Below are 12169 nucleotides of genomic sequence, written 5' to 3' on the forward strand. Positions count from 1 at the left end.
TTTTTTAAAGAGAGGGTTTGCCCTTGTCTTTCACCAAGGCTGAGAGAGTGTGACTTGCTCAAGGTCACCCAGTGGGTTTCCATGGCAGAGCAGGGATTCGAACCTCATCTCCCAGTGTCCTAGTCTAACATTTAAACCATTAGAAAGGGCTGGTGCTCTAATCAAAGCATGGGTTGTAATTTTATCTTTTGGAATTCTTCATCCAGCCTAGATTTGTTATGACAAGACTGTGATCTGTAGCCAGTCCAACAAAGGAAAACATTCATTATTTACTCCTTTATTTACAGTTACAGCAAGCCTCCGAAGTTTCTCAGATGAGAGGAGCAAGAGTTATATCTGCTGAAGATCTTATTTTTTTGATGCGCAAAGATAAGGTACAGTATGTTAATTATTTGTGAGTGAAGGTTAATTCATGTGTCTAAATTTAAAACGAGCTATATAAAAACAGAATTGTTCTTACTTACTTTTCAGCTTTGTTTCCTATCTGAGTTATTTTTCATCCCATATACTCATTTCAGGTTGTACTTTTAGGTTTAAATTGAATTCTCCTAGCTATATATTTTTTGTTTGTGATATGGACAAAAATACATTGAGACTATTATTTAAATAATCTTTGGAACACCAAACGTAATCTAGTTTACCCTTGAAACCTTCTAGGTGTTCCACTTTCTTATTATTGTTTACTGCCATCAAGTCAACTTCAAGCTATGATGACCCTATGAATAAGAGACCTCCAAATCACCCAATCATCCATAGCCCTGCTCAGGTCTTGCAGACTCAGGGCTGTGGTTTCCTTGATTGGGTCTGTCCATCTGGAATGTGGTCTTCTTCTTTTCCTACTGCCTTCTACATTATCAAGCATTATTGTCTAGTGTCATGTTTTCTCATGATATGGGCAAAGTAAGACAGCCTCAGTTTTGTCATCTTGGCTTCTAGGGAGTATTCAGGACTGATTTGCTCCAGGACCCATTTATTTGTGTTTTTAGAAATCCATGATATCAATAGAATTCTTCTCCATCATTTTATTTCAGATTAGTTAATTTTCTTCCTATCAGCTTTCTTGACTGTCCAGATTTCACAGCCAAATATAGAAATGGGAAATAGAATGGCATGGGCCATCCTAACTTTAGTATTCATTGATATGTCTTTACACCTCAGGTATTGTCTAGTTCTGTTATACCTGGACTTCCAAGTCCTAGTCTTCTGATTTCTTGACTGCAGTCTCCATTCTGATTAATGATTAATAAAAGCTATAAAAATATTTTTTCTTTGTCTTGTTTCTTCTTCTTTCATAATTAGATCTCCAGATCACACAAAATTTGTGGCAAGTTTCAAAACAAAAAAAGACTATAGATTTGATAGAGGTGATTTACATGGAGCAATGCATAGAAAACTCATTGTACGAAGTCCAATTGATCCAAAGAATATTCCCAAGTATGATATTCTCTACCAAAACATTTAAATATCTCATCTGCAGAAGAGTGAGACTGCTTATTCATAAGGCTGATTATTCTGAATTTTCTTTGAATGTTTATCACATTCATGTTTTTTAAAGTAAAAGCAATGGCTTTTAGATAATTCAGTCTATTTTGCTTCAGAGATCTGTCTTTGTCTTTTGCTAGAACAAGAGCGAGTGGGCACATCCACTTGCTCGCTTCCTCCCTGATGGATGTGGTTCCTGTGAGGCAACAGCGGTGGTGGCAGCAACTCCTCCTTAAGTGCTCTAGGCACCATTGTGTGAATCCTGCACTTAAGGGGTAAGTGGGCCTCCAATGTATGGAAAATTGGCCTCCAATGTATGGAAAATCTTGAACTATTTCAGTGTCTTCATCATCTGCTTTAAAGTTGATACAAAGTCTCCTTTTACTTTTGCTTCTTGTCTGTCCTTAACTGCTTGAAGAGTTTCATCATCTATTGAGTCTTCTCTTTCTTTTTGGCTGCAGATAGTCTATTTTGCACTCCTTCCTGACACTGTCATTGGCTGTTCATGTAGCTGAGGATCAGTTAGGTTTAATAATGCAACTTTATTTTTACGCAATCTTTAAATTTAATGAGGATGTTCTTCAGGTTGTATTTCGGCACAATGGTTGGGTTAGTGTTCTTCTGTAGCTTCTATCTATCTATCTATCTATCTATCTATCTATCTATCTATCTATCTATCTTAGCAGTTCATGGTCTGTGCCACACTCTGATCTGTTTTTGTAGAAAGAATTGAGTTTCTCCTTCTTTCAATGATATACAGTTGTCCCTCCATATTCGCAAGGGTTAGGGGAACAAGACCCCCGTGAATATGGAAACACTGCAAATAACAAAAACACTGTTTTTACCTGAGAGGACACCTCTAGGAATCTCTTGGTCCTCCAGTGCAACTCTGTGGTCAATGTCCAACATACACTGACCATAGAATGGCACTGGAGTAGCTACAAATGGTCTTTCAGTGCAACTTTTAGTTAAAGTTGACCACAGAGTTGCACTGGAGGACCTAGACAGTTCTAGAGAGAACATATTAATGAAATCCGTCAATAATCAAATCCGCAAATATCAAAACCGCAAATATGGAGGGATGACTGTAGTCTATTTGATTTCTATATTGCCCATCAGGTAATGCCTATGTATAGAGTCACTAATTTGTTTGCTTGTAGACTATGTTTTTGATAAAGAAATTGTTGGCCTCTCATGTTGTGCTATAATTATTTACTGTCTTGACCCAAAGTAGAAAATGTCTGATTATTTCAGTAAAACCTAGGGTCAAACTAGAGTCACATCATTTACAGTATGTCAGTGAACCTGGATTTTTAGTAGTAGATTTTTAAACTCTTCTGAGGCAATCTCAATATAATCTCCTCTTCTCTACAGCTACCAATTCAGTTTAAAAACTTATTGTGTCTCTAAGTGGTCTGTTTAGCATATTGTGCAGTGATCGGTAGGTTGTGCATTTCTAATTGTAAAAATATTAGGTGGCAGATCTTAGGAAAAAAGGTGTTCACTTAATGTACTCAACCCACTTTTTAATCAGTAAGGGGTATAAAAAATTGACTTATTGAAAGCACATGTGCAAAGTTGGTTTAGCACTCTATGCTTTCTGGATTATTACATTGCTCTGAGGTAAATGCAAAACATTGTTCTGTTTCAAAAATAACACATTTTACTACAGAATTCATGCCATTCTCTTTCTCTGCTGTATTTGTGCATCTTCCAGTTTTTGAAGCAGTATAAGCATTGCTGAGAGGGAGTGATCAGGCAGACCCAGCTCCACCAGGGCTAGCCTGAAGAAAGAGGCTCCTCCCCCCTTAACTGTCATCTTCTGGCCTCCTATTCCCCTCCAGCTATGCTCTGACTGTGTGGGAGAGAGGCTTGTGTACCTTAATGAAGTTGTGAGCTATGCTGGTGGTGGTATAATAGCCACCGGTAGGGCTTCCCATGCCAGACAGGTCACAACCGAAAGATCTGACCAAGAGCGCCAAAGGGCAGGATGGGCTCTCTAGCCTTATGGCAACCATCCTAGGAGAAGGAAAACTCTAATCCCAAACCCGAGCAGATGGTGCTCGTCTAACCCTGTAAGGTCAACTATCTAAGAGAAGGAAACTCTAATCAAACCTACAACCCGAGGACCTCGCTGCCACCGTCCATGCTTGTCAAGGCCTCAGCAGTCAAACCTCTGGTTTAAAGGGTGAGGCCAGTTCTGTGCACGCTGCGCTCCACCAGAAAAATCCATTGCACAGGCTCGAAGGATACATCCAGTGTTATCAACGCGCTTGTAGAAAGCACGGATGAGTCGTTCCTGAATCTTTGTTCGCGAAGTAAAGCCAAGATAAGCATTGATGAACCAAAAGGCATCTTCACCGTATAGTTTTCATCTTTATCTTACATCATGTTGGATGCTCCCCATGCATCCAACATAGAAGGTGTTCCCCTCAAAAGAGTGAATGGTTATAGGGGAGTGTAGAACTGAAATATATTTTACACATGTATTCATTTACAGACTTATATTTGGTATTTTAACAGATTAATCTTGAATTCCCATAAAGTTATCTTGTTAATTACTGTGATTGTCCAAATTTTTGTGCTTATATTTAATTTTTACCCTGGTAGGCAGAGTCTGAATTAAATATAATTAATGTCTCTTCTTTTCTTCTTTCTCCACCTTAGAAGAAGCTCAGAAGGTTGCTGAAATATATGTTATTCCGAGATTACAAATCTAAAATTGTCAAAGGCATTGAAGAAGATGATCTTCTTGAAGGTAGAAAATGTTCTACTGGAATATTAAATATATGTACTTTATATACCAAATGAAATATATATTCCTCATGTAAATAGCTGTAGGCATCCAAAAAATATTTATTTGGCTCTGCCAGGCTGGGCATGACACAATGGCTCTTAAAGACCAGCTTTGGATCTCAAACATTTGAATGGCTTTCTATGTTATCCGAAGTTCAGACTCTACAGACCATCAAGGAAAATTTGGAAGTGAATGATTAGTTAATATCAATAGACTCAATGGAAGCTTATTTGCATATTCATGTAGCTCAACGTTTCTCAAATAGTGGGGCGGGCCCCCCAGGGGGGGCGCGAGGCTACGTAAAGGGGGACGCAAGGCTCTGTTAAGCAGAGGTGTACTTATAACAATTTTATAGACAAATGATACTATTTACAGTCGCGTGGGGGGCACGAAATGTTTTCTTCTTCCTAGGGGGGGCATGACAGAAAATAATTGAGAAGCACTGATGTAGCTCAATTTTGCAGAAGATATTTGAGATTTCAGTTTCAGGAGCTCCACTATCAGTTCAACAGCCTACCATTCAGCCTTGCTTCATCACCTAGAGTGTTTACCAAGGTTTTGATACTGTTCATTGCTCACCTAAGGGAAAAGGGGTACAGCTGTATCCTTATCTGGATGATATTCTTCTAAAGGCAAGGTTCAGAATAAAGGTAAAGAAGGATTTAGATCTAACAATGCAAATATTGCAGAAATCATTTTTTTGGATAAATTTGGAAAAGAGTAAATCTAGCGCCTACCATGATATTAACTCATTTGGGGGCAAAAATAGACACAAGATCAGGTTGCATGTTCCTCTTATAGGAAAGGAGCATCTTGAAAGCAAAGTAAGATTTAGTTGGAAAATGCCTCAGTTGTTTCTTGTGAAATTTTGTTTCCCCTGCAACTACTTCATAATGGCTGTCTTTTCATCTTAAAACACACCATTTTCCTATCATTACCCCGGGGAGAGGGGTTTTTTGTCTCCAGGAATACATATTCTAGATCCAAGTCTGAGTCTTTTTGTAACAGTTTCATCAAAATCACATTTTTAAAAATTTCTCTCCTTTAATATCTTTCAGATAAACTCAGCAACGGCTCCAACAAACGCCAGAAAATTGCTCAAGACTTTCTTATCTCTATTGATCAGACTGGGGAACTGTTGGTCTTGTTTGAAGATGATGAGATTGATGATGTTAAACAAGAGAGAATGGAGGTAAATTCTCAACCTTTTATCCCCCCAAAATATTCAGTACATTATAACAGAAGGTGATTTAGCTTTGTTCCTTGCTCTGTGGCAGAATTCTTCACCTTCAGCCTTATGTTATAGCTATATTCTGACATCTTGACTCCCAGCACCAATTCTACTCCCCCTTGCCCATTCCACCAGCCAACAAATGTCTGTTAGAGTATGGGATTCAGCAGGTATAAGGCCATCTTGAATCCCATTTTGGGAAAAAGGTGGCACATAAATCCCACAAATAAAAATAAATAAATAAGGTGGGTTGGGACGGAATTGGGGCATGCTATATTTCATAGTTCCTCCTGACAGACCTTTATGCTCCTGGATCTGTTAACTTAAAAAATACAGGATCCATGTCCCATGTTTAACCTGGAAATTGTAGATGTAGAGCCAGTGTAGTGTAGTGGTTTGAAAGTTGGACTACAACTCTGGAGACCAGGGTTCAGATCCTCACTTGGTCATGGAAACACACTGGATGACTTTAGGCAAATCACATTCTCACAACTTCGGAAGAAGACAATGGGCAAATCCACTCTTAACAAATCTGGCCAAGAAAACCATGTGATGTGTTCACTTTGGGGTTGCCGTAAGTTGGAAATGACTTGAAGGAACACAACAATAACAAATCTACATTAAGTAATAGTGAAATACCAGTCTTAGAGTGATGAGTTTTTAAAAGAGTGATTTTTTTATTCTAGCAGCATAAAAAGGAGGAAGGGAGCGAGAGGAAGAAAGGACTGTAGTAGCCCCTTTAAGACTAACTGGTTTTTATTTTAGCATGTGCTTTCATAGATATAAACCCACTTCTTTGATTGATACTAAAGCTTCAGGTTATAAATGATATTTGTTCAGTTTTGAGAGTGGGATAGAATGTAATAGGATCCATGATGTAAATCATGTTCCTTGCCCTAAATTTTCAAAGATTTGGGCAAAGTGATAAAAATGTTTCAGATATTTACAGTGGTCAGTTAATTAATTAATTAATTTCATTTCTGTGCCACCTTTCTCCCAGAAAGGGACCCAAGGTGGCTTACAGATAAAATTGTTTTTAAAAAATTACTATCGAAATGTAAAAACAATTAAAATCATCTAGCTAAAAATAGTAAAATAGCATAAAACATATACATGTTAAAAATATCTAAAGCAAACACCCTGTATAAAAGCCCCTCTGACACAATTATATATTAAAAGCCTGCTTGAATAAAAATGTCTTTGCCTGCTGGTGAAAGGAAAGCATTTAGGAAGTCAGCCTAGTCCAGAGGGTGGAAAGGAGCAGCCATTGAGAAGTCTCTCTCTCTCTCTCTCTCTCTCTGATGTAATGTATTTATTGCTTTTACACATCAAAATTGACTAATGTAAATAGCTGAAAAACCTGTATAATATCGCTCACACCTTTGAAAATATTGGGCAAGGAATATCATTTGCATTTTTCAGGATCCTATATCATTCTATCCCTCTCCCACATCTCCATAAATATGTGTTATACCTTAGGTATTAACACCACTCACTGCTGCATCTGAAGAAGTAGGTTTATATCCATGAAAGCTCATGTTAAAATAAAAACCAATTTGTCTTAAAAATGCTGCCACATACCTTCTTTTCCCCCTGTCTCTTCAGAGTGATGCGTGTAATCTCATCTGAAAGGTGCTAGAAGAATAATAAAAATGTAAGGCAAAATAGCAGCATATTGATTCCCAGCCTCATATTTATCATTCAGCAAATTCCTAAGAAGCACATGATTTAATACATGATTCTTGGACTTGTACCACATTTTAAAGTTTATTTTATTTTATTACTTTTTAGATGTAAATTAGATTACTAGTTGTTTAAAAGTCCTGTCAGAAGCTACAGAGAGGCAGTAGCTTCATTGCAGCTTTCTGGCTACCAAAAATAATGTTGTTTATTTATTAAAATATTGATTTCCTGACCTATATCCAAAGATCTCTAATATTTTAATGATTATTAATTGGTAATATTTAGTGTGCCTGCTATTGGTCTGCATGTAAATTTGCAGACTGCATAACTTGTGTAAAGAGCCACAAATTTGACCTGTTTTACAATAGATGAAATAATTATCCATTCTGAATTTTAAAGACTATGAAATCCATTTTCTCTCATGTTTAACAACCATATTTTCATATTGTACAAACTAGATCATTGAGCTTGATCATTTAAATAAAATTTTGAACAAAATCAACCAAGCCTGCAATTCGAATAGCACTTACATGGTAGTGAGACCCATTTAACTTAACATGATCTACTCCTGAGTAGAAAAACAAGATTGCAGTGAACTTGCTTTCCAGCTGTTAAAGAATCACCTTAAGGGTTTTCTATAATGTATTTATCTTGGACTGTGACAAAGATAGCCTTCAGGTTGATAATCTAGATTGTAGTATTTCCATCTGTAAAATAAAACTTTCAAGTACGTTAGCCATATGTTAAACAAAATGCTATCTTAATTTATACAGTTTTTCTGGCCTTAGGCTAGTATGTGTATATCTGTGTGCACCATTTCCCCCCAGCTTTGGGAAGTACTAGTTAAGATTTTCATAGCATAACATTTTCCCTCCATTCTTCTCTTAAGTAGCCTCAGGCATCACAGTACACCCATTTTTGTTCATTCTTGTGGATATAAGGGATACAGCTTACTTTGATTTGCATCGAGCATTTTCACATTCTGAACTTTTCCTCCTTAAATTATAAAAGGTACTTGACCTTTTTGTATCTGAACTATAGTGCATACTACAGAAGATCCATTCTAGTATCCAGTTGCTGAGTAAAATACACTGGGGTGGTGGTGGGGAGAGCATTACAAGTGGACATCAGCCTAGGAGTCTACACCATTGGCCTTGCTGTCAGGTTCACACTGATCAGTGGGTCCACTCCTGACATTGGCACATCAGGCAGAGAAATACATGGAAGCAAGTTTGGAAGCCTGTGCAATCTGGGCTTCAGTTTACCTAATATAACACCAATACTGAAATCTCTTCACTGGCTGCCAATTAGCTTCTGGGTGCAATTAAAGGTAATAAAGCCCTACATGGCTCAGGCCCGAGTTACTTCTGGGAGCGCTTCTCCCTACATAATCCACCCCACACTCTCAGAACATCTGGGAAGTTCTTACTAGAATATTATAATACCAGGCTAATGACAACTTCACATAAGGCATTCACTGCCACGGCCCCAAGATTATGGAATGACCTACCGGAAGAGATCTGTCTCATTACTACCTTAGAGGCATTTAAGAAGGCACTCAAAACGGATCTCTTCCAGCGGGCTTATCCACTGAATTCCATATAAAAAGGTTATGACAACTGCTCTTCCTTGACTCTGATTGTTGGCTAATGGACGAATTGTAATTTTTAGAGAACGAATAGGAATTCTTGGTAAATTCAGTGTTAGTATTTTATTGTTGTATTGATTGTAAATTGTACTAGGTGTCTTTTAAGTTGTAATCCCGCCTTGATTTGTGGGAGAGGCAGGAGGTATAACTAAACTATATTATTATTATTATTAGGCATAGAATTCTTTACAAGTAAGCTTTTGCCTGCAAACAGACATAGTTATTGCATGGCCAGTGCCTTAAGCAACCCTAGAATTATAGAATCATAGAATAATAGAGTTGGAAGAGATCACAAGGGCCATCTAGTCCAACCCCCTGCCATGCAGGAAATCCAAATAAAAGCATCCCCGACAGATGGCCATCCAGCCTCTGTTTAAAGACCTCCAAGGAGGTTTAAAGACCTCTAAGGGAGGAGACTACACTACACTCCAAGGGAGTGTGTTCCACTGTCGAACAGCCCTTACTTTCAGGAGGTTCCTCCTAATGTTGAGGTGGAATCTCTTTTCCTGGAAGTAAGGGACCTAGAAACTGAAGTGTATGCACTGGTAACCTCACGACTTGATTTCTGTAATGCACTCTACATAGGGCTACCCTTGTATCTAGTCCAGAAACTACAGTTAGTACAAAACATGGCAGCCAGGCTGATCATTGGTAAAACTAGAAGTGATCATATTACACCTATGGCTGCCAGATTGGTGACAGGGAGTTCAAAATTTGATCCTATTACACCTATTTTAAAATCCCTACACTGGCTGCCTATTAGCTTCCGGGCACAGTATAAAGTGTTGGTCATTACCTATAAAGCCCTGCATAGCTTGGGTCCAGCTTACCTGAGGGAACGCCTCCTCCCATACAATCCTTCTCGCACTCTCAGGTCCTCTGGGAAGAATCTCTTGCAGTCTAAGAAAACCAGACTGGTAACAACTTCCAAGAGGACGTTTTCTGTTGCCGCTCCAAAAATCTGGAATGACCTGCCGGAGGAGATCCACCTTATAACATCTTTGGAGGCCTTTAAGAAGGCAATAAAAATGGATCTCTTCTGGCAGGCCTTCCCAAACTGACCTCCTCGGAATGTTCACTCTCCAGTTGGGAATTGTCATTTTTAATGGTATTTTAAGTTGGGAGGGAGACAGGGAATTGGATTTTATATGTTTTGCTATGCTTTTACTTGTGGTTTGTTGTGTTTTATTTTTATTGTTCTTATGTTTGTTGTTACCCACCTCGATCCAATACAGGGAGAGGCAGGATACAAATTATTATTATTATTATTATTATTATTCTGAAATCTCTTCACTGGCTGCCTATTGGTTTCCGGGTGCAGTACAAGATGTTGATGATTACCTTTAAACCCCTACATGGCTTGGGTCCAACCTATATAAGGGATCGCTTACTTCCGTACAATCCGCCCTTCACCCTCAGGTCCTCTGGGAGGAATTTATTGCAACTCATACAAACCAAACTAACGGCACCCTCCCAGAGGATGTTCTCCGTTGCCGCTCCCAGACTATGGAAAGCCTTGCTGGAGGAGATCTGTCAAATAACCAGTCTAGACAGCTTAAAAAAAAACTGTCAAGATGGATTTCTTCCAGCAGGCCTTCCTAGAATAGTTCAGTCTAATTTCTCTATTTTCCCTACTTTATGTAACCACTGCCTCTACTATAAAATTGGTGTCTTTTGAATTTTTAAACTGTATTGTATTTAATCCTGTTTCAAAGGGGGGGGGGTCAGTTTATTTATTGAAAGTGTGTATTATTCCAACAAATTCTAGTCATGTAAGCCGCCTTGATTGCTGCAGCAGAAAGGCGAGGTGTAAGAATAAAGTTTATTTATTATTTCTCTATTATTTTCCTGGAGTTTGCACCCATTGTTCCAGGTCCTAGTCTCTAGAGCAGCAGAAAACAAGCTTCCTCCCTCATCAATATGATACCCCTTCTCGTAGATGTTCATGAGCATCCAGCTATGACGTCCTAAGTGTATGGTCTACTACACTGGTTTCCTGTGACGGTTGTGTGCCTTCCCATTGTGTGCGTACTAACTGCAATGGTCCCTTCACCTCATGACTGTAGACTAACTCAAAAGGTGAATAGCGTAAACTTGGGTGTGGTACAGACCTATAGGCAAACAGGAATTGTTGGATAGCTAAATCCCAATCGTTTTGAGTGTTCCTCCACAAACGTACGTATCATCGTCCCTACGGTGGCATTAAAACGTTCTACCAACCTATTTGATTAATGGTAGTAAGGGACCAAAGTCAGATGTCACACTCCATGCGACTCCATGCAACTCCAGGAGAGTTCATAAAAGCTTCCTGACAGATTGTGGTCCATTCTATTTTGTCATTCTGTATCTTAAGTCTTAAAATGGCACTGTCAACATACTGAAATTTGGGATGAATTTCCTTTATTACCCAGCTAATCCAAGAAATGCTCATACTTTCTTCTTGGCTGTGGGAATTGTCCTATTGTTCTATGGCCATAAAACACCTTTGATATCTCAGGGTTAATTCTTCCACTTCCCACAATATAACTTAGATATTTCCCCTCTCATTTCCCCACATGATACTTTATGGTTAAACCAGCAGCTTTGATTTGGTCTAACAGCAACACTAAGTGTTTTATGTGTTCCAATTATGGCTGTAGAGTAGAAACCAATGCCATCAATATATGCCACAGATAATTCCCTGATTCCCTTTAAAGTCCTGTCTACCAACTGTTGAAATGCTGATGGGTCATTTTTGAGACCAAACTCTTCTCCACATAGCAACTGAAAAGACTAAATTCAAGGCTTTCTATGTAAGCAAACAAGATCTGCTGTAATATAACGTCCCAGTCATTTCGGTTGTTTTCTACAATGCCATCCTCTATCAACAGTGCCCTTCAACACTGTACATTGGGTGAACAGGCCAGTCTCTGTGTCAGAGGTTAAATGGACATACATCATATAGTAGGAATGGAAATATAGAAAAATATGTTGCAGAACACTTTATTCTTCCTGGCCATTCTATCTCTAACCTCAAGACTGTGGTCCTTGAACATAAAACTGCAAAGGAAGATTGGAAATCGAAACAGTTGAATTGGAACTGTCCATCCACAGAGACAGTGGCTTCCTTGCATAATACACATGTTATAACACTGATTAACACTCTTGGGGATTGTCCACGCTGGCAAAATAAAGTGGTTTCACTCTGTTTTGGGTGTGGCCAGTTTCACCATCGACCCATCAAGCAATCACACACCCGATGAAGCGAAATTGCAACAAATACAGCAGGTCGCCAATCACAGAATCATAGAGTTGGAAGAGACCACAAGGGCCATCCAGTCCAACCTCC

General features: G+C 38.7%; 1 protein-coding gene across 5 annotated transcripts in view; it reads left to right on the plus strand.

Moving 5' to 3' along the window:
* LOC149313442 (transcription initiation protein SPT3 homolog) overlaps nucleotides 1-12169 on the plus strand; it is a 285233-nt gene that overhangs the window by 155434 nt on the left and 117630 nt on the right. For all 5 annotated transcript variants that reach the window (XM_089519115.1, XM_089519116.1, XM_089519117.1 and 2 more), the window contains 3 exons: nucleotides 288-374; nucleotides 4150-4240; nucleotides 5338-5471. In XM_089519115.1, coding sequence (XP_089375241.1) covers nucleotides 288-374; nucleotides 4150-4240; nucleotides 5338-5471 — 312 coding nt within the window. The remainder of the gene's footprint in view (nucleotides 1-287; nucleotides 375-4149; nucleotides 4241-5337; nucleotides 5472-12169) is intronic.

The sequence above is a fragment of the Sceloporus occidentalis genome, unplaced genomic scaffold, assembly GCF_023333645.1.
Source record: "Sceloporus occidentalis isolate IW3139 unplaced genomic scaffold, rSceOcc1.0.p SCAF_4, whole genome shotgun sequence".
Lineage (NCBI taxonomy): Eukaryota > Metazoa > Chordata > Lepidosauria > Squamata > Phrynosomatidae > Sceloporus > Sceloporus occidentalis.